The sequence below is a fragment of the Lonchura striata genome, chromosome 21 (assembly GCF_050655825.1).
Source record: "Lonchura striata isolate lonStrDom1 chromosome 21, ASM5065582v1, whole genome shotgun sequence".
Lineage (NCBI taxonomy): Eukaryota > Metazoa > Chordata > Aves > Passeriformes > Estrildidae > Lonchura > Lonchura striata.
The window spans coordinates 3532622-3556170 of NC_140723.1; the positions used below are offsets into that span (position 1 = coordinate 3532622).

General features: G+C 47.8%; 1 protein-coding gene across 7 annotated transcripts in view; it reads left to right on the plus strand.

The window, feature by feature from the left end:
- The window catches only part of PRDM16 (PR/SET domain 16), a 301216-nt gene that overhangs the window by 251275 nt on the left and 26392 nt on the right, over positions 1-23549 (plus strand). For 5 of the 7 annotated variants that reach the window (XM_085558817.1, XM_021534304.3, XM_085558819.1 and 2 more), the window contains 5 exons: positions 1278-1412; positions 7647-7749; positions 13178-13376; positions 18981-19128; positions 20155-20308. In XM_085558817.1, coding sequence (XP_085414943.1) covers positions 1278-1412; positions 7647-7749; positions 13178-13376; positions 18981-19128; positions 20155-20308 — 739 coding nt within the window. The remainder of the gene's footprint in view (positions 1-1277; positions 1413-7646; positions 7750-13177; positions 13377-18980; positions 19129-20154; positions 20309-23549) is intronic. The other 2 variants (XM_085558818.1, XM_085558822.1) reach the window with 1 other exon arrangement.

The window sequence follows — 23549 nt, forward strand, 5'->3', positions numbered from 1 at the left end:
GGGACCAGTGCAGGGGGCTGGGAGCCGTCCTGGTGGTCCTGGCAGGTCCTGGCAGGTCCTGGCAGGTCCTGGTCCTCCCAGGAATCCAGAGCTGAACTGGGCCTGTCCCCTGAGGTTTCTCAGCCCAGCCTTAGGCTCAACTTGTTGCTGTCATTGCTGGGATTTCATTTTTTCTCTCCTTTGATTTCCCACCTTTTTTTTTTTTTTTTCCCTGTGTCTTGAAATAGATGGGAAAATATAATCGTGTCCCATGAGAATCTGAGAGAATTAATTGCTAGTAAAAGCATGTTAAGAGCTTTTGATGACTGAAGTGATTTGCACTGACACAGGGGCTGGTCGGGGTGGAGGGAAATGTGAATCTCAGGAAAAAAAGGAGTTTCTGGAGCAGGGAGGCCCACTTAGGAGAGAGCAGAGCTTTGCTATGCTGGGACTCAAAAGGCTTCTCCTTGTTTTCAGGGTGTCCTGTGTCATTTTTAAAATGTGCTTTTGTGAGTGGATTCCAAATTGGATCATCCCAAAGGTTGTTCTGGGATGCTGAGCATCTCATCTGGTTCTCTCACCAAACTCCACTGCCTCAAGAGAGAAAAAGTCTCTTCCTGGCAAACCAGTGACATCCTTCAGACTACAACCCCTTAATTAACTCTTTTTCTTTTCCCACACCTGGACTTTAAATATCTGAGGGGTTTTATTTTGAAGGATTCCTCTTTTTCACAGCAGCCAAATTGTATCTCACCTTCAGCCACAAAGATGTGGCCAGTGAGTTTCTCAGGCTGTACTCAGATAAATGAAAGTAGCGCACTGGGTAAAGTGATTTTTAAAATAGAACCTCACAGCCCTGTGACCTAGTTTGAGAGTTTATTGAACGGTTTGTAATTAAAAATTATCCTGCATGAAAGGATGAAACAGATGATGTGAAGATGGAGCAGTTGAGGACCTTGTCATTAAAATCAGTGCAGTTTGGAGGAGTTCCCTGCTTTGATTACTTGAGCCGTGGTACCTGAGCTGTGTTTTCCAGAATATTTGTACTCCTGAACCTTTTACTCATGAACCACTCTGAGCAGTGTCCTGGAGGTTCTGCCAGACAGCCCCTTCAGATAATGGCTGAGAGCTGATTTTATTCTTGCCATAAATCTCTTCATCAGTCATATCTACCCCCTACCTCTCTCCTTCCTATTTCTTGTTTGGAGTTTTGCCCTGCAAACCCTTTTCCTCCCTCTGTCCCCTCCGTCGCTGCCATCTGGCCCCGGCTGACCCTTTCCTGTCCCGTTCTCCCGCAGATTCCCGATGCCCTGGGCACTGAGAAGTTCTGTGGGGACGCCGGCCAGGGCGGGGCTGGGAACTGGCTGAAGTACATCCGAGTGTCCTGCTCCTGCGCCGAGCAGAACCTGGCTGTGTGCCACATCAACGAGCAGGTAACCCCCACGGCTGCCAGGCTGCGGGCACCAGCACGGGCAGGGGCTCGGCCGGGGCTGCTGGGCACTGCCAGCGTCCAGAGGGATGCATCAGCCCTGGGATGAGCTGAAACCTCCAGATTTATGGTCCTGTCCTGACTCAGGAGCCTGTCCCCAACTCATGACGCAGACCCTCACTCAGGATCGAGTCCCTGACTCGTGATCCAGTCCCTGATTTGTGATTCAGTCCCTAACTTTTGATCCAGTCCCTGATTTGTAATCCAATCCCTAACTTTTGATCCAGTCCCTGACTCAGGATCCAGCCCCTGACTTAAGATCCAGCCCCTGACTCAAGATCCTGTCCCTGACTCGGGATCCTGTACTTAATTCAGGATCCTGTCCCTGACTCATGATCCAGCCCCTGACACAGGATCCTGTCCCTAATTCAGGATCCAGCCCCTGATTCAGGATTCTGTCCCTAATTCAGGATCCAGCCCCTCACTCAAAATCCAGTCCCTGACTAAGGATCCTCTCCCTGACTCTTGATCCAGTCCCTGATTTGTGATCCAATCCCTAACTTTTGATCCAGTCCCTGACTCAGGATCCTGTCCTTAATTCAGGATTTTGTCCCTGACTCAGGATCCTGTCCCTAATTCAGGATCCTGTCCCTGATTTGTGATCCAGTCCCTGACCCATGATCCAGTCCCTGACTCATAATCCTGTCCCTGATTTGTGATTCTTAGGAAGGGCCCTAATTAATGAGGTAATCCTGGGATGGACTTTTCCCTCTCACCGTGCTCCATCTCCATCCCTTGCCATGACTCTGGGAATGGTTCAGCCTCATTCCCAGGCTCTGTCTGCTCCAGAACTCTTTTTCTCAGTGGGAAGGTGAGATGGTGCTGGGCTCTGAGTGAGACAAACCCCAGAGTGTGATTGTTGTGGTTCTGCAGGGCTGACATTTCAGTGATTGTACCAAATTGTTCTGTTTCAGCAGCAAAATTAGACAGCCAGAGCTGCCCCAAGTTCACATGCACAGCAGATCCCTGTATCAACCCAGGCTGGAACAGGATTCCTCGGGGTTATTTCCACTTTCCCTTTTTGTTTGTTTGTTTGGGTTGTTGGTTTGGAGTGTTGGGTTTCTTGAGGAGTTGTTTTGTTTGTTTGCTTTTTTCCCCCCCTTTCCTTTTATTTTCTCTTTCTTCAACACCCCATGTCCAGAATAATTTTGATAAAAATCAAGAAAAGGAGTATTCTCGATACCATCAAACCCTACTTATCCTGTTAACTATTTAGTGTCAAACAAAGCTGGTAATTTGGAGAGCTGCCCATGCTGTGGTGGCAAACACAAAATTATCACGTGTGGAAAACTTTTCTATCAACAAACAGAACTGATTTGTGAATGTAAATCTTCTGCTGGAATAGTAAATCTGAGCTTTTTCAGTGCACAACAAATAAAAAAGGCTTTGATGAGCCCAGACCATCAGCAGCATGACTGAAAGATGAAGTTAATTATCATAATGAAATGTTTGATGAAATTAATGTGACTCCAGCAGAATCCAACTTTTCCCTGATCATTAAAGGAGCCTGTCCTATTTTCTGGAAGGAGATGTTTTGAAATACAAGGAGCTACTTTATTCTGAGAACAAACAGGAGAGGAAAAGGAGCTAAAGGGTGAGACCAGGGCACTCTCAGCCCTTGGCAGGGCTGAATGACATTTCCCCTGTAAAACTTGTGACTATCTCTGAACTCGATGGACGTTTTAGACCATGGCTGGTGTTTTAGTGCTGGCTTGGATTGCCAGCTGCACGTCTGTTAATAGCTATTTTATTTTATTTTATTTTATTTTATTTTATTTTATTTTATTTTATTTTATTTTATTTTATTTTATTTTATTTTATTTTATTTTATTTTATTTTATTTTTTCTCTTAGCTTGGCCCATCCAGATTTCTGTTTTTCCAAGTCAGTCCTGAGCTCTGGGCTCACTCCTAGGCTGCCTTTTGGGTTTTTTTCAGACACTTTTCCCCTTAAGTTCACTGTGGTTTGGTCCTGGGAAAAGCTTTTTTTTTGTAGAACAAGCAGGGAGGAGCACTGAAGTGCAAATGAAAAAGATAACAAGAAAAAGGGAAATTTTAGATGACTTTTTATTTCTCAGTGGAATCCCCAGAAATGAACTCCCCGGGCTGGGTGGAGCAGGGGTCTCTCAGCACTGTTCTCACCTGTGCACAGGTCCTGTGGCAGCCTGGTGCTGCCCGGGCTTTTCACCTGAGGTTGTGGAGCTCAGGAGCATGGGGAGATGTTTTGGAGCTCAGGAACACAGGAGATGTTTTGGAGCTCAGGAGCACGGGGAGATGTTTTGGAGTTCAGGAACACAGGAGATGTTTTGGAGCTCAGGTACCCAGGAGATGTTTTGGAGTTCAGGAACACAGGAGATGTTTTGGAGCACACGCCCAGGTTGATGCCCAAATCCTGCCCACAGCAGCAATCCCATTTTTGGGCTCTCAGCTGGATGAGGACAGATGTGCCTGCACTGGGAGAGCAGTTTGGAATTACAGCAAGGATTCTGGCAGCGCAGGGATGGCTGCCTGGGCAGCTGGGGAGATTTTGTCAGCAGTGAGATTTCATTTCCCATGCCAAATCTTTGTGTTTGTGACCATCCCTGCTTTGAAACTCCCGCCGAGAGGTGGCCGGGCAGTGCGGGGTGCCGGGGCTCGGGTGAGTTCAGAGCTCCGGCACCGCTGAGTTCGCAGCGGGGCCGCGGGGAGGCTGAGCCCGGCAGGGAGGGACGGAGGCAGGGCCAGCAAGCGGCCGGTGAGGACCGGGATGCTCCGGAGCTCCCGGTTAGGGTTGTACCGAGTGCTCGGCAAGAGATGTACGGAGCTCCCGGTTAGGGTTGTACCGAGTGCTCGGCAAGGGATGTACGGAGCTCCCGGTTAGGGCTGTACCGAGTGCTCGACAAGGGATGTACGGAGCTCCCGGTTAGGGTTGTACCGAGTGCTCGGCAAGGGATGTACGGAGCTCCCGGTTAGGGCTGTACCGAGTGCTCGGCAAGGGATGTACGGAGCTCCCGGTTAGGGCTGTACCGAGTGCTCGGCAAGGGATGTACGGAGCTCCCGGTTAGGGTCGTACCGAGTGCTCGGCAAGGGATGTACGGAGCTCCCGGTTAGGGTTGTACCGAGTGCTCGGTAAGCGATGTATCCCCGGTACGGGCTGTGTCAAAGCACTCGGTCAGGGCTGTACTGGAGTTTCTGGTTTTGGCTGTACCGGGTGTGTATCCTTGGTAAGAGCTGTGTTCACAGCACTCGGTACCGGAGCTCGCGGTAAAGGCTGTACCGGGTGCTCGGTGAGGGCTGTACCCCCGGTAAGGGCTGTACCGGAGCTCCCGGTTAGGGCTGTGCAGGGTGTTCAGTTAGGGCTGTACCGGCTGCTCGGTAAAGGCTCTGTCAGAGCACTCGGTTAGGGCTCTGCGGGATGCTCAGTGAGGGCTGTACCCCCGGTAAGGGCTGTGTCACAGCACTCGCTACCGGAGCTGTCGATAAGGGCTGCAGCTCCCCGTTCATGGGGGCGGCTGTGGCTCCTCTGCCCGGCCTTGGAGCTGCTGCACAGACACGGCCCGGCTGCCCTTCTTCCCTTCCCTCCCCTCCCGTTCCCTCCCCTTCCCTGCCCTCCCCCGGATCGGCCCGGCCGCCGGCACCGGAGGAGCGCAGCGGCCGCGGGACAGGAGCGAGCAGGTCAGGGGAACCCGGCCCGGCCCGGCCCGGCCCGGCCCGCTCCGTTCGCTTTGCCCGGGACCGGCTCCGAGGCACCGGCGGGGTCCCCGCGGCGGCGGCGGCGCCGGTGGCGGGCGGCGTCTGCCACCTGCTGGGGCGGGCAGCGGCCGCGCTCCGGGCCCGACCCCGACACCATCCCCGTCCTGATCCCAGCCCCGATCCCAGCCCCGATCCTGATCCCAGCCCCGATCCCAGCCCCGATCCCAGTCCCGATCCCTATCCCGATCCCCATCCCGCTCCCTGTCCCGGCAGCTGCGGGACCGCGCTCCACCGGCAACTTTTCCTCGGTGTGTCCCGGGGACAGCCCCGGTACGGCTGCTGGGAGCCCTCGCCCCTCGCCAACGGATCGGGATCGGGATCGGGATCGGGATCGGGATCGGGATCGGGATCGGGATCGGGATCGGGATCGGGAGCCGCCGGGCAGCGGCAGGGGCGACAGAGCGAGTTAATTATCCGAGGGATGGGAATCGTAATTATCCCGCAGGACGGGGATCGTAATTATCCCGCAGGATGGGGATCGGCTCTGCTCGTGGAGCTGCGGGCGCTCCTGTGTAGCCAGTGCGGGGTCCGGGGCGGATCCTCGGTGGAACTCGGGGTGATGGGTCGGGAGCTTCCTGACCTCAGTGTGGAGGGAAAATTCTGAGCGGCAACCGCACCCCACGCGTGGTGGCTCTGGGAGCGGTGTCCCCTTGTCCCTGCAGCTCTGGGGGCGATGTCCCCTTGTCCCTGCAGGTCTGGGAGCGGTGTCCCCTGTCCCTGCAGCTCTGGGGGTGATGTCCCCTTGTTCCTGCAGCTCTGGGAGAGGTGTCCCTTGTCCCTGCATCTTTAGGATCAGTCCCTGCAGCCTCCCTGCACCTCCCCTGTCCCTGCAGCCGCCCGTCCCTGCAGTCGCATCCCCGTCCCTGCGATCCCATCTCCCCGCAGCCGGGGTTGGACAATTTTGGGAGCATCCCGGGCAGTCGCTGCTCCCGCCGGGCCAGGGCCACGCATCTGCCAAAGCCTCATGTTCCGTGCCAGGGAGGGAGGGAAAGGGACTCTGGGGACAGAAATGAACGGTGCTGACACAATTAATGCAAGCCAGGCAGGAATTTAGGAGCTGTGTGTGTTCTTTCCCCATAAGCGCAGACTGGCAGAGGCAGAGTGGCAGCAAAATTCAGGAATTGTTCTGGGTGAAATGCAGTTTTTAGCCTAAAAAAGAGTTGCTTGAATTGATGTTCAACGCAGTGCTAAGAAAACCTGGAAGTTGTTAACAGTTACCAGGTGAATTCTCAGGGTGTTGTGTTAGGATGGGTCCAGAATACCCCCAAAAATTTGGAAAACATCTGGAGGACACTGAATCTCCTCAGGACAAAAGACACAGAGCTGCCAGAGCAGCTGGGGAATGAGGCTCAGGTGTGACCCAGCTGTCACTGGACCCCCTGCCCTGGTGTCTGTGGGACAGTGGAGATGAGGTGTGTGGCTCTGCCCCTCTCTGAGCCCTCTTTCTGTCTTGGGGTTTTCTCCTGGACAGTGACAAAGGTCCAGGAGGTGAACAGAGCTGTGCTCAGGACATTGTGTAAAGTCCAGGATCCGTGCTCAGCCAGGAGCTCAGAACGTGGGCAAACTGCTCACCTGGAGTGGTTCATGTCTGTGTTTAGGGGTCATGTCTAGGCTGGTTTTTATTTTATTATTTCATTTCATTTCATTTCATTTCATTTCATTTCATTTCATTTCATTTCATTTCATTATTTCATTTCATTATTTCATTTCATTTTTTTCTCTTAGCTTGGTCCATCCCAAGTTCTGTTTTTCCAAGTCAGTCCTGAGCTCTGGGCTCACTCTTAGGCTGCCTTTTAGGGTTTTTTCAGACACTTTCCCCCTTAAGTTCACTGTGGTTTGGTCCTGGGAAAAGCTTTTTTTGTAGAGCAAGCAGGGAGGAGCACTGAAGTGCAAATGAAAAAAATAACGAGAAAAAGGAAAATTTTAGACGATTTTTTATTTCGCAGTGGAATCTCCAGAAATTAACTCAGCCGGAAGCTCAGAATGTGGACAAACTGCTGACCTGGAGTGGTTCATGCCTGTGTTTAGGGGTCAGGTCTGGGCTGGTGGGGAGAACAATCAACAAAATAATTCTGTGGAGATGTGATCATTCAGCTCTAACCATGGGGCCAATTCTGCCTCAGAGAGCAGAGCCTTAAACGTGACAATTCCATCAGCTTCATCTTCCCTTCCCTGTGACAAACACATTGAGCTCATAGGAGGACAGGGAAATAAAGGAAGATTTATTGTAATTTGAAGGAGAAAGTCTGTTGCTCAAAATATTTTTTTACTGTCCGAAACCTCTGAAACTCTGAGTCAAATAAAGGCAGGAAAACAAGCTCTGAGCAGCAATTATCCCAAATCAAGGGACAGCCTCCCCTATTTGCCAAAGTAATTTGAATTCTTGGTTCAAATATAAACCACAAGCATTTGCATATTTACCCTGTCTGTTCTGTTTGTGATTCCCAGGTCTATTATAAAGTTATTAAAGAGATTGAGCCGGGGGAAGAGCTCCTGGTGTGTCTGAAGGAAGGAGGTTATTCCCTCGGGAACATGGCACCCAGCATGGAAGGTAAGGCCACCCCAGGAGCTTCTGCTTCTCTCTCCTCAACCCGAGCCAGGACCTGCCCCTTCTGCCACTCTCTGGATTTTGTGCTCCTTTTCACTCTTTTCCTGGTGAGAGAGGCTCAGTCCACAATTCTGAGCTTTTATCAGCCTCAAGCAGCTCCATTTCCTTCTCTTTGTGGGTTTGGGTATGAGCAGAGGTGCCTTTTCCATCCTCAGGGCCACCAGGTGTACTAAAAATGGCCAAACCACCCCAAGGCTTGGTAAACACCAGCCTGCAGAGGTTCAGGGAATCTGGAAAAGAAGGGTGCTGGCAGGGGGTGGAAGAGTCATCACTAAAATGATTATTGCTGGGATAAAAACCTCATCTTCCTCTGCAGCAGTGTGAGCAGGTAGCAGGACACACACATGGAGTGTTCTGGAAATCCAAGAGTGCTCCCAGCACTGATTCTCCTCTCTTAGATTGCTTTTTTCCCATATTCATCCAAGGCTCTGACACTACAGATGCTGTGCAAGGAGGTGACCTCTGAGGAAAACTGGGAAGGATGTGCCCAACATCATTATTCCATGATTTATTTCTATAAATACTCTATAAATAATTTCTATAAGTACTTGTCAATTCTCTTTTACCAGGTGTTTTTAAACTAGTGGTTGGAAATAATGCTCTATAAAATTAATTTATGAAATTGCAGTTCTCTCTGGATATCTCACAATACATTTATTTTCTTTTACCTGCACATAAGTATTATTTCTCATGCAAATTTGCAGTAAAATCCTGCAAAATCAGTTTCCAATATTTCTGGAAAATGGGATAGTTTGTGCTGCTGGAAGTTCGTTTGCTGAAGGGCTGGGGGGTGAAGTGTGGTATTTCCTGCCTCACTCATATCAAGTTTGGGACTATTTTCTCTCTGTTCTCCCCCCAAAAAAAGTTAATGATTTTCTCAAGACCAACACACAGAGATGAATAATTTCTGCACTTCTTTTTTTGTTTTTTTTTTTTATGTCAAGGAGAAATCTGAATGAAAACTCACCACTGTTCTGCATTTCAGTTCCTAACAGTTTTTTATGTGAACAAGCAAAAAGTGCTCCTTGTTTTCCACCTCTGTCATTATGAAACATTTATCTGGATCTTCCTGGTAACGTCTAGTGCTTTTGCTGCATAATTGCTGTCAAATTATGCCAGGCCAACATTAAATATTTGACTCCTTAATACTTTTTAACTTTCAGCAGGGCTATCTTCCTGCTGCCTCGCACCCCCAGCTCACTTTGGAATTAACAGGAGAGAAAATGCAAAATCGTTCCACACAAAGATAATTATCATAAAAATCTTTCCTCCCAACCCCAGCCAAACACAGCAGACCCCTTATCACTGCAGGAATTTTGAGTAGGGCACTTGAACTCCTTTGAGATTCGAGTCTGGTAGATTAGCATGTAGATGCCACATAATTGTGTTCCCCTTGGTTTCTCTGAAAGCTATTAGGCACTGATTTATTTTTCTGTTACATTCCTGCTTTGTCCTGAGTGTTGCTGATGGAACTTCAGATAGGCACATATAACCATAGATTTGACAAACACGGCGCAGAGAGCAGGCAGCAATTTCGGTGTGACTGGGGTTGTTCTTTTCTTTGCAGCCCCTTCTCCCTGTCACACAGTCACCTTTGTGAAGGGCAGCATTTTCGTTTGAGATGCTTAAAAAAAAAAAAAAAAAAAAAGAGGAAAACTTTAATGAGAACTTGCTTTGAAGGGTGACCTTTTTTATTTTTGGTATTTGCAGAAAGGGAAAAAAAGGAACAGTTGAATGAACCTGGAGCCTACCAAGTGGGTGTGTGATAGAGACACAAAATCAGCAGCAGGTCTCAGCTCAGCCCCGAGCCTCCGTGCTGGTTTAGGTTTCGGTTTGGCAGGAGATGCTCTGGTCCTAAGCCAGGTCCTTCTCCTGCAGGGTGATTGTTGGGGAGTCTGGGATCTGCTGGGGCCTGGAGCTGGGAATGCCAGAGGAATGGGGTTGGATATGGATCAGTTATCAGGGAATGATTTGGGCTGGAAGAATGATCTTATCCCAGCCCCTGCCATGGCCAGGGACACCTTCCAGCATCCCAGGCTGCTCCATCCCCCTCCAACCTGGCCTTGAGCACTTCCAGGGATGCAGGGGCAGCCACAGCTGCTCTCCCAGGGCTTCCCCACCCTCAGCTGCTCTCCCACCTGATCTGGTTTTCCTCTCTTCAGCCTGTCTGAGCATCCAAACAGGATTTACAGCCAGTGGCAACATGAATAACACGTGGCTACAAGGCTTTTCATCATATTTTTGTCAGCTCTCTAAGCCTCCTTTCAATACGAATTTCTTTTTCCAAACCCAGATGCTCTCAAGCACAGGAATTGCTTTTCCTCTCCTCCATCTTTCCACCTGCTGTGTTTGATGTCCCCTTGGATCGTGTGTGATTTGGGTGAGATATGGCCAAGGACCGGGAGAATTAGAAGCTGAATCTCTTTTCCAAAATATTCTTGAGATAATTCAGATATTTCACCTCCTTCCCTGCTCTGTGAGCTCCCAGAAAGGACAAAAATATGTCCTTGTCATTGGGAAGAGCAGGCAGGGCAGTGCCAGGGTGTGCTGCGGGAGGGGAGGCACTTGCCCAGCTTTAGCCAGGGATGGAGGAAATGACTCTCCATGGCTGCTTTTCCAAACCCAGAGAGGATTTCTGCTTCCTACAGCAGAGTTTGGGTGAAATAAGCTGCAATTAATCATGTAACTCTCAAACTGGAGCAGGAAGAATTCCACCTGGATTGGTAGAAGGAATTTTGTTGTGTTTTCTCTGAAGTCAAAAGAAGGAAAAGAAAAAAAAAAAAAAAAACCTGTTTCCTCCATTCCAAGTGTTTTCAGGTCTGGGGATTTGCCAGGTGGAGCTTGAGGGACACTGGGAGTTTGGTAGGAGCTTGTTAAGAGGTGAAGGGACCTGGGGCTTCCCAGCCTGGAGGATTTCAGTCACTCCTCCAAAAATTCCTGCCTGGTTAAGCCACTGCTGCATTTACAAGAGAGCAAAGAGGGGAAATGTTGGCTCTGAGGTGGAGAAACACTTCACCAGAGAAGTTCCATGTCTCTGGAGTTTGATGCTACAATTTTTTCTTCTTCTTTTTTCTTCTTTTCACTCCTGAAAAGTAGTTTGGAGTATTTGAATGGTAGGTGATGCAGAGTCTCTCCATACTGTTATTGGTGTCCTGATTTCCAGGTTTCCCTCCCCAGGGACATGACACATGAAATACACATTGGTCCTGTTCTACAAAATGCAGTAAAGAGAATTTCTCTGAGGAGCAGAGCAGAGCCTGACCCGCCTCATGGTGACGCTGCTAAAAATTTGAGAGTGTAAACTCTCAAAATGAGCTGAAATGAGAGCAATTGGGCATTTTCCTCCCTCAGCTTTTCTTTTCTAGTCAAAATCCCTTTGTTAACTGGCTGGACTTTATTTCTTTTTGCACCCCTCTGTTGTGCAGCCCTGTGGGTGCTGTGGGATCATCCTTGTGGGTGTGGGTGGCTCTGGGAGCTCTGGGCAGGCTGCTGGGATGCTAAAACCTCTGCCAGACCCCCAAAATTAGTTTTATAGGAGTTCTCTTTAGTTCTATAGGAGTAAAATTTTGTGTCAAGTTCTATCATTCAGGAAAAAAATCAATGAGTAGCGAGAGATGTTTCTCCACATCACCCTATGTGCAAACCCCAATCTTTTTGGTGTAATGACACTCCTGAAATTCCACCTACATTTAGTTCTGTTTCTCTCCAGTTACCACAGGGGATATTTATCATTTGTCTGTCATTCCATCAAATACTGAGGGTGGCTCAGCCACCTGGCTCAGCCAGGCTGTGCTGGCTGAGCTTTGGTGATACTTTCTTTTTCAGCTGGGTTTGATTTTCCCCGTGTCGATACTTTCCGTGTAGGTGTGCAGAGGGTGCAGAGGGTGCAGAGGGTGCAGAGGGTTTCCTCTGCCCACATCGCTGCTGCTGCAGCCTCTGGCACCTTGCCTTGCTCAGTTTTAAACTCAGGTTTAAGCAGAGAAAAGGGAGATTGGAGTTGAGCGCCCAGGTGGGAGCACAGAGGTCTCTGGGTGTGCTAGTGCCCATCACACTCATAACAAAATTAACCCTGATTTATATAAAATACCATTCCAGGCCTTAAAGCTCAGCCTAAGTCTTTGCTAGCTCATAACAAAATTAACCCTGATTTATATAAAACGCCATTCCAGGCCTTAAAGCTCAGCCTAAGTCTTTGCACTTGTGCAAAATTTGGTGCAAAAAAGTGCAAGGGGGAACTTTGAAGCACGGGGGTTGAAGATTTTGCCCCGAGAACGTGAGCATGGCCACATCCCACCTCAGCAGCCCCTCTGTGCAGGCAGGGAGTTGATCAGCTCCAGCACAGCATCTCCTTTGGCTGCAGCTCTCCGAATATTCCCACTCCTCCCTGGGAGATAATGCACTCACCACAGGCTGTTCCTTCTGGGAGTGCAGTTATCAGGGAAAGAGAAGCAGGCAGAGCAGCAGAGCGTGGAGGAAGGGGGTAGGGGAGGACAGGGAAACGCGGCTCCAGTGACTCACAGGGGGCTGGAAAGCTTCTGTTCCAGGGTGGAGAAACCCAGAGCTATCCCGACTCCCTCCCAGAGCTTGTTCTCCTGGAAAATTTACAGCTCTGAGCTGATTGTTTGGCTTGGCACCACGGTCAGGATGCTGCCTTGTAAACTTAATAATAGCTGCCCTCTTTTTAATTTGTTTGACCTTGACTACAGTAATTTATTATGTGCATTAGTACTTTAGAAAAAAAAATAAAGAAAGAAAAAAAAAAAAAAAGCAAAGAGCACAGCAACAAAGCCTTTGGCTCCCTGCTCTTCCTTCCATGGTGCTCTGGGCTGGGACTCCTCGGGCTGATGGAGCCTGAGCTCCTGCAGTGGAAAATTGAAAGGAGAACACTAGACAGACAATTCCTTAGAAAGAAGCTTCTCCAGGTTGGTGCTGTGGCAGTTTGCTTTCCTCACTATCTGTGTTTATGAGTCTGGCTTGTTCCTTTTTCCCTGGCAGCCCCGTCTGAGGAAAACTCATCCATAATTTCAAACCCCCTCCTTGCAGACAAGTGCAGCACCCCAGAATGAGCCCAGAATTTTGTGTATCTCCCAATCCCTGTAGGTCTCTCCATTTCAGCAGTGGCCAAGACACAAAGAAAACAAGATCTCCTCTGGTTGTGTGATCTGATTTTTTTTTTCCCTCTTAATGCTTAAAGTGAAAGCAGCTGCTGGCACAGCCTCCCTTGGGTTCTCTCCCCTCTCACTTGCAAATTCTCTCTTTGTTTGTTTGTTTGCTGGGCTCGGGGAGCTTTGCCTCCTCTCTGGGTGCCACAGCCCGCGCTGGTTGTGTTTCCTGGGGCAGGGCTGACCATGGGCTGCTGTGTGTGTTGCAGAGGAGCCCTCGTTCCGCTGCGAGGACTGCGATGAGCTCTTCCAGTCCAAGCTGGACCTGCGGCGCCACAAGAAGTACGGCTGCGGTGCCGTGGGGGCCCTGTACGACAGCCTCAGCGACGACATCAAGCAGGAAGGGCTCGGAGATGGACAGGTCTACGAGTGCAAGGACTGTGAGAGGATGTTCCCCAATAAATACAGGTACCCACTGAGAGCCAGACCCTCCTCTGGCCTCCCCGCTCCGTCCTGGACAAAGAGGGGTGATGGGCGGCTGGGGAGGACTGAAGGGATCAGCCTTTCCTTTTTCCATAAGAAACCTTCCCTTCCTCCATAGAAACCTTTCCTTCCTCCATAGAAACCTTTCCTTCCTCCATAGAAACCTTCCCTTCCTCCATAAGAAACCTTTCCTTCCTCCATAGAAACCTTTCCTTCCTCCATAGAAACCTTTCCTTCCTCCATAAGAAACCTTTCCTTCCTCCATAGAAACCTTCCCTTCCTCCATAAGAAACCTTTCCTTCCTCCATAGAAACCTTTCCTTCCTCCATAGGAACCTTTCCTTCCTCCATAGAAACCTTCCATTCCTCTATAGAAACCTTTCCTTCCTCCATGGAAACCTTTCCTTCCTCCATGGAAACCTTTCCTTCCTCCATGGAAACATTTCCTTTTTCCATAGAAACCTTTCCTTCCTCCATGGAAACCTTCCCTTCCTCCATAAGAAACCTTTCCTTCCTCCATGAAAACCTTTCCTTTTTCCATAAGAAATCTTTCCTTCCTCCGTGGAAACCTTTCCTTCCTCCATGGAAACCTTCCCTTCCTCCATAAGAAACCTTTCCTTCCTCCACAGGCTGTAGGAATGTTCCTTTTGGGATAAACCTTTTCTTTCTCATAGACATCATTCCTTTCTTCATAGCCTTTAGGAATGTTCCTTTTAGGATAAAACTTTGCTTTCTCCATAGCATTTCAGACTGTTCTTTTTGTGATAAACCTTCTCTTTCCCCATAGACACTTTTCCTTTCTCCGTAGACACCTCTCCTTCCTCCACAGGCTTTAGCAATGTACTTTTTGGATAAGCTTTAGGAATGTTCTTTTGGGATCAACCTTTCTTTCCTCCATAGAAACCTTTCCTTCCTCCATAATCTTTAGGAATGTTCCTTTTGGGATAAATTTTTCCTTTCTCCATGACATTTCAGGATGTTCTTTTTGGGATAAACCTTTTATTTCCCCATAGACATCTTTTCTTTCTCCATAGGCTTTAGGAATGTTCCTTTGGGGATAAACTGGTGATTTCCCCATAGACACCTTTCCTTTCTCCATAGCATTTCAGAATGCTCTTTTTGAGATAAACCTTTCCTTTCTCCACAGAAACCTTTCCTTTCTCCATAGCACTTGAGAATGCTCCTTTTGGGATCAACCTTTCCTTCCTCCATAAGATTTAGGAATGTTCCTTTTGGGATCAACCTTTCCTTTCTCCCTAGTTACCTTTCCTTTCCCTACAAGGTTCAGGAATGTTCACTTTGGGACCCTCTGTAGCCCTTGGGCAGTGTTTTATTCCACCCTGATTTTGTATTTCACCTTGCTTTCCACTGCCTGTTGATAGAAGCACCCAAGGGTTGTTGGTGGGAAGTTTAAGGGGTTCTTTTCTGAGAAATTTGAGTGGGATCTTTCCACCATCTGCTCTCTGCTCTGGTTCTGAAGGAAAAAAAACACCAATATTAGTTCAGCCAACATGTGTATGTAGGCTTCTTTTAAATTTAATTCTTTGTCATTTGAGATCAGTGGATTTAAAGAGGTGTCAGTGCCCTAAGAACTCGTAATATGGCCACAAGCTCCTATTTGATCTGGCAGGAGCAATTAAAAGTTCTATTCAAATCTAATTTTTAATTGTCTTTGTGTCTACCAAATGTTCTTGTGACAGCAATGTGAAAAGGAAAAAAAACAAAAAGAAGACTGGAAGCTGGATAACTCCTGCTCGTTTTTCAATTTGCAACAATTATTCAGTTATTATTATGATTATACGGCAACTCTAAACAAGAATTAAGCTTCTTTTTAAAAGAGAAAATATTTCAACTCAGGTTTTACCTGAAAATCTGATTATTTTTTAAAGCAGAATGTGGTAGTAATGAAATGCAGCTTTAACACAGCAATCTTTGAGCTCTCTAATTCATTGGCAAAGTGAGACTCAAATAGTTAAATATTAGGAGCCAGCTTTAAAAGTTGAGGAGTTTTTTTAATCAGGTTAAGATTGTGTTTATTTGCATCCTAAGCCTTGATAAAAGCCTATATAAAATTCTATAAAAGCAGAGTTTTCTGTGTTTACCGGAGGCTGAAGTTCTCACATACTCATTTCTTTTGCCTTCTTGGGTGGACAAACCCCGTGCACCACAAGATTTGTTATAAAACTGTGAGAACTGGCAATCCCCAGTCAGGCTCTGAGCAGAGCAAAAACCTCGAGGTTAAAACCCCTGTTTCACTTCAGTTTAACATTTTAAAACCTGCATTTGTCACTTTGAACTTAATTACATTGATACTGTCAGCTCTTTGATCTGGGTGAGGAAGTGAGAGGAAAAAAAATCTATTTTAAAAAATGCAGAGAAAGGTGAAGACTACATAGAATTCCTTGTATCTGCATGGAAAAGAGCTTGGGAATTGTAGAATCTGGGATGGATCCTGGGATTCCTGTGTGGGATCCTCTTAGGTCATTATCTTTAATCCTCACCTCATGTTTCTACATTGGAACTCTCATTAGAAATAAGAGGCTGCAATTTTCTCTTTTTTTTTTTTTTTTTTTTTTTTTTTTTTTTTTTTTTTACCTGACAAGGAGAACTTCTTTTAAATGTTTCTAATATTAAGGATTTTAGTAAAAATTCCAACTCTTTTATCCATTGGTGTCAGGAGCTCTCTCCTCTTTAGCTTTCAGCGCTCTCTAATTTTTTATGTTAATTAGGAAATAACCTTTTGAAATGTGTGGTATATCCTATTTTTGTGTACTCCTGGCTCCCTAGGGGTCTGAACTGGCACTGTGACCTTGGGGTTTTTGCCTTTTAGACCCAATATTTTGAGATAAGTTACATAAAGTTGATTTTTTTGTTGTTGTTTTTGACAAGGGAAAAGAAAGTCAGCATCATCCCTGTTTAGTTTTTGAGATGCTGGTGGATTAGTGTGGTGGGGAGGAAATGTCCACATCAGCCTCTCCCCCATCAATCTGCCAAGTTTAAAGTCACTAAAACACAAAACAAACCCGCTCAGAGTGCCTGGATGGTCTTCGAATTTTTCAAAGTTAACACAGATGAAATCAAGGATGTCACTGGGGACCTGAAATTGAGCATTTAGCAGCTGACTAAATAAATAAATGCTTTGCTAATCCCAGTAGGTACTTGCCTCTAAACAGCATATTAGCTTGTCCATATTTGCTGGAAATAAACTCATAAATCACAGTTAACAGGAGCATATTTTGGATGTGCATATGAATGGTTTGTGTTACTCTGTGTGTGTTAAAAATCTGGTCATTTTAAGAGCACCATTTCTTGAGCAAAATGAGTATTGCTGCTTTCAAACCAGTGGGTTGGCAGTCTATGAGGGGCATGTCCATGAATATGAATTATTTAGCTGGGATCAGGGCTGGTGCTCCAAGGGAGGAGTTTTGGGTGCTGAGTGACCAAGAATGACACAATTCCTGGGATCCCCATGCCCTCAGCTCCTGGAAATGCCCAGGGAGTATCTTCCCTGTGGCACCTAAAGAAGACTGGCAGGATTTTCCAGTAGTGTTCAGCTTTAGTGTTTCTCTAAAAATACAGCCATGCTTTAAAGTTCTGTAGGAATGGTTTCATATCCATGGGTGGGGGCATCAGGCAAGAGCAGATTCCATGTGAGCTGGGGTTTTTTTAGAATTCACAGTAAGAGTAGTGGCTGTAACTCCTGTTAACCTGCCCAAAGGAAGGAAAGGATGAAGATTTCCTTCCCTTGACTCTCAGGACTGGCCTGAAAATGTGCAGGATTCCTGGTCTGAGAGAATCAGGATTTCTGGCCTGGGATGTACAGAATTTCTGGCCTCAGAGGTATAAGATTTAAGGTTTGAGATGTGCAGGATTCCTGGCCTGGGATGTACAGGATTTATGGCCTCAGAGATATGAGATTTAAGGTCTCAGAGGTGCAGAATTCCTGGGCAGAGAGGTGCAGGATTTAATGTCTGCAAGGTGCAGGGTTTAAGGCTTGAATTGTGCAGGATTTCTGTCTGAGAGGAGCAGGATTCTCGGCCCAAGATGTGCAGGATTCCTGGCCTGACATGCAGGATTTAAGGTTTGAGAGATGCAGGATCCCAACATGAGAGGTGCAGGATTCCTGGGCAGCGAGGTGCAGGATTTAAAGTCTGAGATGTGCAGGATTCCCTGCATGAGAGGTGCAGGATTCCTGGCAGCGAGGTGCAGGATTTAAAGTCTGAGAGGTGCAGGATTCCCTGCATGAGAGGTGCAGGATTCCTGGCAGCGAGGTGCAGGATTTAAAGTCTGAGAGGTGCAGGATTCCCTGCATGAGAGGTGCAGGATTCCTGGGCAGAGAGATGCAGGATTTAAAGTCTGAGATGTGCAGGATTCCCTGCATGAGAGGTGCAGGATTCCTGGGCAGGGAGGTGCAGGATTTAAAGTCTGAGAGGTGCAGGATTCCTGGGCAGGGAGGTGCAGGTTTCCCATGGCACAGGGCACTGGAGCACCAGGTGCCACCCCTGCCATGAAGCTGTGCCAGCAGCCACTCGGGATTGCCATCATCCCCCCATTCTGGACACACTGCCAGTTGGCAGAAGGTGAAATTGCTGAGTGAAGTAATCAAAGATGTCTGACATTTAGAAGTGAAACGTGTTTGCACCTTATCATGTTTCTCCCCAACGGTGAGTCCCTCTGTTCTGGGAAGCCGTGGGCCAGCTGCCCGTGAAAATGGACACATGAGAGGCTCAGCAGCAGCAAATATCTTTTCTTTCCCTGGGGGGATGCCGCAGAAGTTTTGGTCACAAAGTGCCCATTTTTCCTCCCAGGGATCTGTAGGGTCATGGCTGAGTTTACTTTTCTTTTCCCCCTTGAGAATGGACTCAGGTATTTATAAGAAGTAGCATAAAACACAGCATCATTTTCAGGCAGAACAGAGCATCTTCCACCAGTGAAATAAATCTCAAAAACCTTAAATGGTGTGTGGGTGTCATTGCCTTTCTCACAGTTGAGGGGCTGGGAACACAAACCCTGTGAGGGACAACTGAGGGAGCTGGGGGTGTTTAGCCTGGAGAAAAGGAGACTCAGGGATAATCTTATCCTTCTCTACAGCTCCTGAAAGGTGGCTGTGCTCAGCTGGGGTTGGGCTCTTGCTCAGGCAGCACTGACAGAACCAGAGGACACAGTCTCAAGCTGCATCAAGGGAAATAGAGATTGAATATTAGGAAAAAGTTTTTTTACAGAAAGGGTGATAAAGTTCTGGAATGGCCTGCCTGAGGAGGTGGTGGAGTCCCCATCCCTGGGTGTGTTTAACAAAGCCTGGATGTGGCACTGGGTGCCAGGGTTGAGTTGAGCTGTTGGGGCTGGGTTGGACTTGATGAACTTGAAGGTCTCTTCCAACCTGGAGATTCTGTGAATTCTGTGAATTCTTTCTGTGATTCTGTGAATTCTGTGAGCTGCTCCCTTCCTGCTCTGAGGCACGCAGAAACTGGAAAACCCCCAGGCCCCACAGCTGCGTCTTTGTCACCCTCTCTGTCACCTCTCTGGGTCTCGGACCTGCCTCAGTGCCTGCTTTGGGTGGTCTGAAGGTCAGCCTGTGTCTCTTTCCCAGCCTGGAGCAGCACATGGTGATCCACACCGAGGAGAGGGAGTACAAGTGTGACCAGTGTCCCAAGGCTTTCAACTGGAAATCCAACCTGATTCGTCACCAAATGTCTCACGACAGTGGGAAACGGTTTGAATGTGAAAACTGTGTGAAGGTACAGTGAGGACACGGTTAGCCTGGGGGACTCACCTGGAGGAGGGTGCTGGGAGCTGGGGGTGCAGGACACAGTGTCAATAGTGGGATTCACCTGGGAGAGGACACTGGGATTTGAGGAAGAGGGTGCAGGACAGTTTCCATGGGGGGATTCACCTGGAGAGGACAATGGGACCTGGGCAAGGGCTGCAGGGGATGGGTGGCCTGTGGTGGCCCAGAGCAGGGTGATACAGGGAGAGGTGACCCCACTGTCCCTGTCCCAGAGATGTCCTCATTGTCCTGGGCATCCCACTGGGGGTGTGGAGCTCAACCCTCTTACGACCTACTCCCCTTTGGTCACTCCCAGCTGGGTACTGGGGTGGTGGTGAGGGCTGTACTGGGCAGATGAGGGTGAGCAAAGGCCTGTCCAACCATGAGCACAACACACTCGAGGAGGTGCCACAGACCTGTCCAACCATGAGCACTCGAGGAGGTGCCACAGACCTGTCAGTCCATGAAGACCACACACTTGGGGAGATGCCACAGACCTGTCCAACCATGAGCACCACACACTCAGGGAGGTACCACAGACCTTTCCAACCATGAGCACTTGAGGAGGTGCCACAGACCTGTCCAAGCATGAATACCACACACTCGAGGAGGTGCCACAGACCCATCAAACCACGGACACTCGAGGAGGTGCCACAGACCCATCAAACCATGGACACTTGAGGAGGTGCCACAGACCTGTCCAACCATGATCACCACACACCTGGGGAGATGCCACAGACCTGTCCAACCATGATCACTACACACCTGGGGAGATGCCACAGACCTGTCCAGCCAGGAGCAGCCCACACTCAGGGAGCTGCCACAGCCTGGCAGAGCACAAATGGAGCTCTTTCATGACCTGTCCCCACCTGTCCACCCCGCGCTCCTCAAGCCATGAGCAGCACTGAAGAAAAAACCCAAACAAAATAAGTTTTTCACACCTAGGCTCTTCTCCTCGTGCTTTTGCCCCACTCCTGAAGGCGTTTTCTCCCCGCAGGTGTTTACGGACCCCAGCAACCTCCAGCGGCACATCCGCTCGCAGCACGTGGGGGCGCGGGCCCACGCCTGCCCCGACTGCGGCAAGACCTTCGCCACCTCCTCGGGCCTCAAGCAGCACAAGCACATCCACAGCACTGTCAAACCTTTCATATGTAAGTTGTCACGGCCATCACCAGCCCGGCGCTGGCTGTAATTGCAGGGATCCTGCAGGGGCCCCCCAGCCCTCCCATCCCCGGCCGCTGTAATTTTATAGCTCAGAGCACAAGATGATTTTTTTTTCCTTCTGTTTTTTTTTTTTTTGCATGCTCCCTGTTTTTTCAGTAAACATTCGTGGCAGTTTTTGACTTTCTTGACAAGTTAAAAGCTGAGTCTCTCAGCGGTCACAGCGATGCCATTTTCTCATATCTTTTCTTTCTCTCGTCTTTTTTTGCCTTAATCGCTTTCGAATGTTCCTGTTGGTGACATAAATAAATAGCTGGCACAGCCTGATCGAAATGTTTTACAGGGGTGCCTCAAATCCTGGAGCCGTTGTAAAGAACTTGGAATAATCACAGAGATGAGAAGGTGTTTTTTAAAAAGAAAGCTTTTTCTTCTCTATTTACTGCATGTTTCATCTAGATAATGCTGGGAGCCAAATAAACAGCAGATGAACTGTGTCCTCAGTGCTCTCCTTGGTGGGATATTTCCAGAAGGGCATTTTCCCCGGAGAGCCACCCATCTCAGCCCTTGTCATTCCCAGGGCTGTATATTTTTTTAATTGACACAGCACCCATTGGGTTTGGATGACTGTGCAGGGAGGTGGATGGTGTCACAACAAAGCTCCAGGAACTTTAGGGATCACTTCCTGACACTTCAGAACACATTGCTCAGGCATGGGCCCGGATCTGGGTTTGATTCCAGGCTTTGATGTTACAACAGGGAAGCCACTGAACCCACTCCTGCCTTTTTTCCCCTGTTGGAATAATCGAAACAGCATGCAGGAATATCCTGGGAGACTCATTTCATTAATGTCCCGAGATAATCAGTGTCCTGAGATAATCAGCTGGGTGCCAGCAGAGGAAGAAGAAACGCTCCTCTCGCTCACTTTGCTGCAATCTTTCACTGGGCACATGAAAGGGATAATTTGACTCCCAGGATTGCTGCAGGGAGATGAGGGATTTCTCCTCATAATCTCTTCACTCTCACCTCATCAGAATTAGGGAGCTGTCAGACCAAATCAGAGTGTGGAGCAACTGCAGAGGGATCCTGCCTGGTCAGATGTGTCAGGTTGTTTTGTCCATCAATGTGGAATCCATTAACAACTTCAAATCCACCTGGCAGGATTCACCAGAACGTTGGTTCTTCTTTTTCCCTGTTAAATGGAAGAAAAGTGTGTTTGTGTTTAATTTTTTTACAATATTATATTTGGCTTTCAAAAGACCCCAAACCTGTAACTTTATAACTGCAGAAATCAGGAGGGCAAGAGAGGCCGTTGCACATGGAATTACTAAATCATTGGATAACTGGAGATTTAACAGAATTCTTCCAGTTTTCCTTATTTTAGAAGGCTTATGGGAGTTCTCAGAGCTCTAGCACTTCTCTTTAGGGAATTTTGCGCAGTATTTATATATCTAGCAAAAATTCTTGGGGGAAAAAATGGAAGAATCCTGGAATCATAGAATGGTTACAGTTGGAAAAAAACCTCTGAGATCATCAAGTCCAACCCTTAACCAGCACTGCTGTGCTCAGCACTAAACCATGTTCCTAAGTGCCACATCCACAGGTTTTTTGAGCAATTCCAGGCATGGTGATTACTGATTACCTCGGGAAAAAAAGCAGAGATTGCTGTATTTAAAAGACTATAATGGAAATAAAATTCAGTAGTGCTGAATTGTCATGGAAAATAAATTCAGTAGTGCTTCTTTTAAGAACTCTATTTGGATATTTTTTTAAGAAAACACTTTAAAATGGAGTAAAAAAGCCAAATAAATCTTTTCCTTGCAATTATAAGGTAGCTGAAATAATACTTACAACAGCCATAAAACTCTGTGTATGCACTAAGAGCAATTCAGGAGACCTGATCCGAGATTTTAAAGTTACTAGGATTGGCTCAATAATAATCCAAATAATCCAAAAATTAGGATTGGCTCAAACATCCAAACTCTTGTGATTACTTTCTTGTCCTGTTTGTGTTTCCTTGCAGCTCTGGGCTGTGTCAGGGCCCAACAATGAAATACTCTGGGGACAGACAGTGCATCCTAAATTTACAGTGCAGTCAGAAAGCAGAGCCTTCAGTGACACTCCTTTGGATTTTGGGGTGCTCATCTGAACTGAAATGTCAAATTCATTGACTTTTATCCATCTCTGCTTTGAATTTCAATTGGAATTTGTTATATTATAGTATTTTCAGAGCTGCTAGTGAAATACTCTCCCACCAGTCATTCGATATTCAAGCACTGAAGGAAATCCTAAAGATTTAGGAGAAAATACAGGGGAAATCATGCTCACACGCACCTAGCAGTAAATCTGGGAGGAGGGAAGGAGCACTGAGCAGTCTCTGAGCTGCAGTCAGAACCTGGATTCATGTCCTTGCCTGTCCAACCCCAAACAATGTCCTTCCCCTGCTTTGTCTCAGTTTCCCTGCTCACAAAAGGGTGATAACAGCAGTTCCCCGGGGGAAGGAGTGTGTTAGCTCACCACCACATTTATTCCCATGTTGAAAGAGGCACCATAATAAAAAGTCACAGTGTTCTGATGTGTAGAAAAGTTTGGGGTGAGATTTCTGTCTAGCTTTGCCCTGTTTCTTCCACAGCAGCAAGTCTGGAGGTGAAAAGGGGGTCATAAAAATCCATGTTTTGAAAGCTTGGTATTTACAGGTTGTTAGAGAAAACGCTGATGTGGCTTCAGTCAGCGGGGCAGGGGTGTTGGGCTGATTTAATGGATTAAAAAAGAGATCCCAGTCCTGGCAGAAGCCAGGCCTGGCTGGCAGGGGATTTATAGAGCATCCCCCTGCAGGGGTTAGGTACCACTGAGGGCATTAAGGAAGGGCAGGTTTGATTAAACGAGGCAAAGTTCTTCTCCCTCCGGCCCTCAGTGCTTCCTGCCATGCTAGGACTAATGGGAAGCAGATGAGCTGGGATAAATAGATGTTATCATTAGAAATGAATGATTAGGGCAAAGATGTTCTGAGGGGAGTGGAGCATCTTCCCTCTGCATTTGGGCTGAGAGATTTCTTCAGCCTGGAGAAGGTTGTGTGGAGGTCTCACAGCACCTTCCAGGATCTGATGGGGTGACAGGGGAGGTGGAGAGGGACTTCAGAGTGACAGGACAAGGGGGAATGCATTCAAACTGAAAGAGGGGGAATTTAAATCGGATATACAGAAGAATTCTTCTCTGTGAGACTGGCAAGACCTT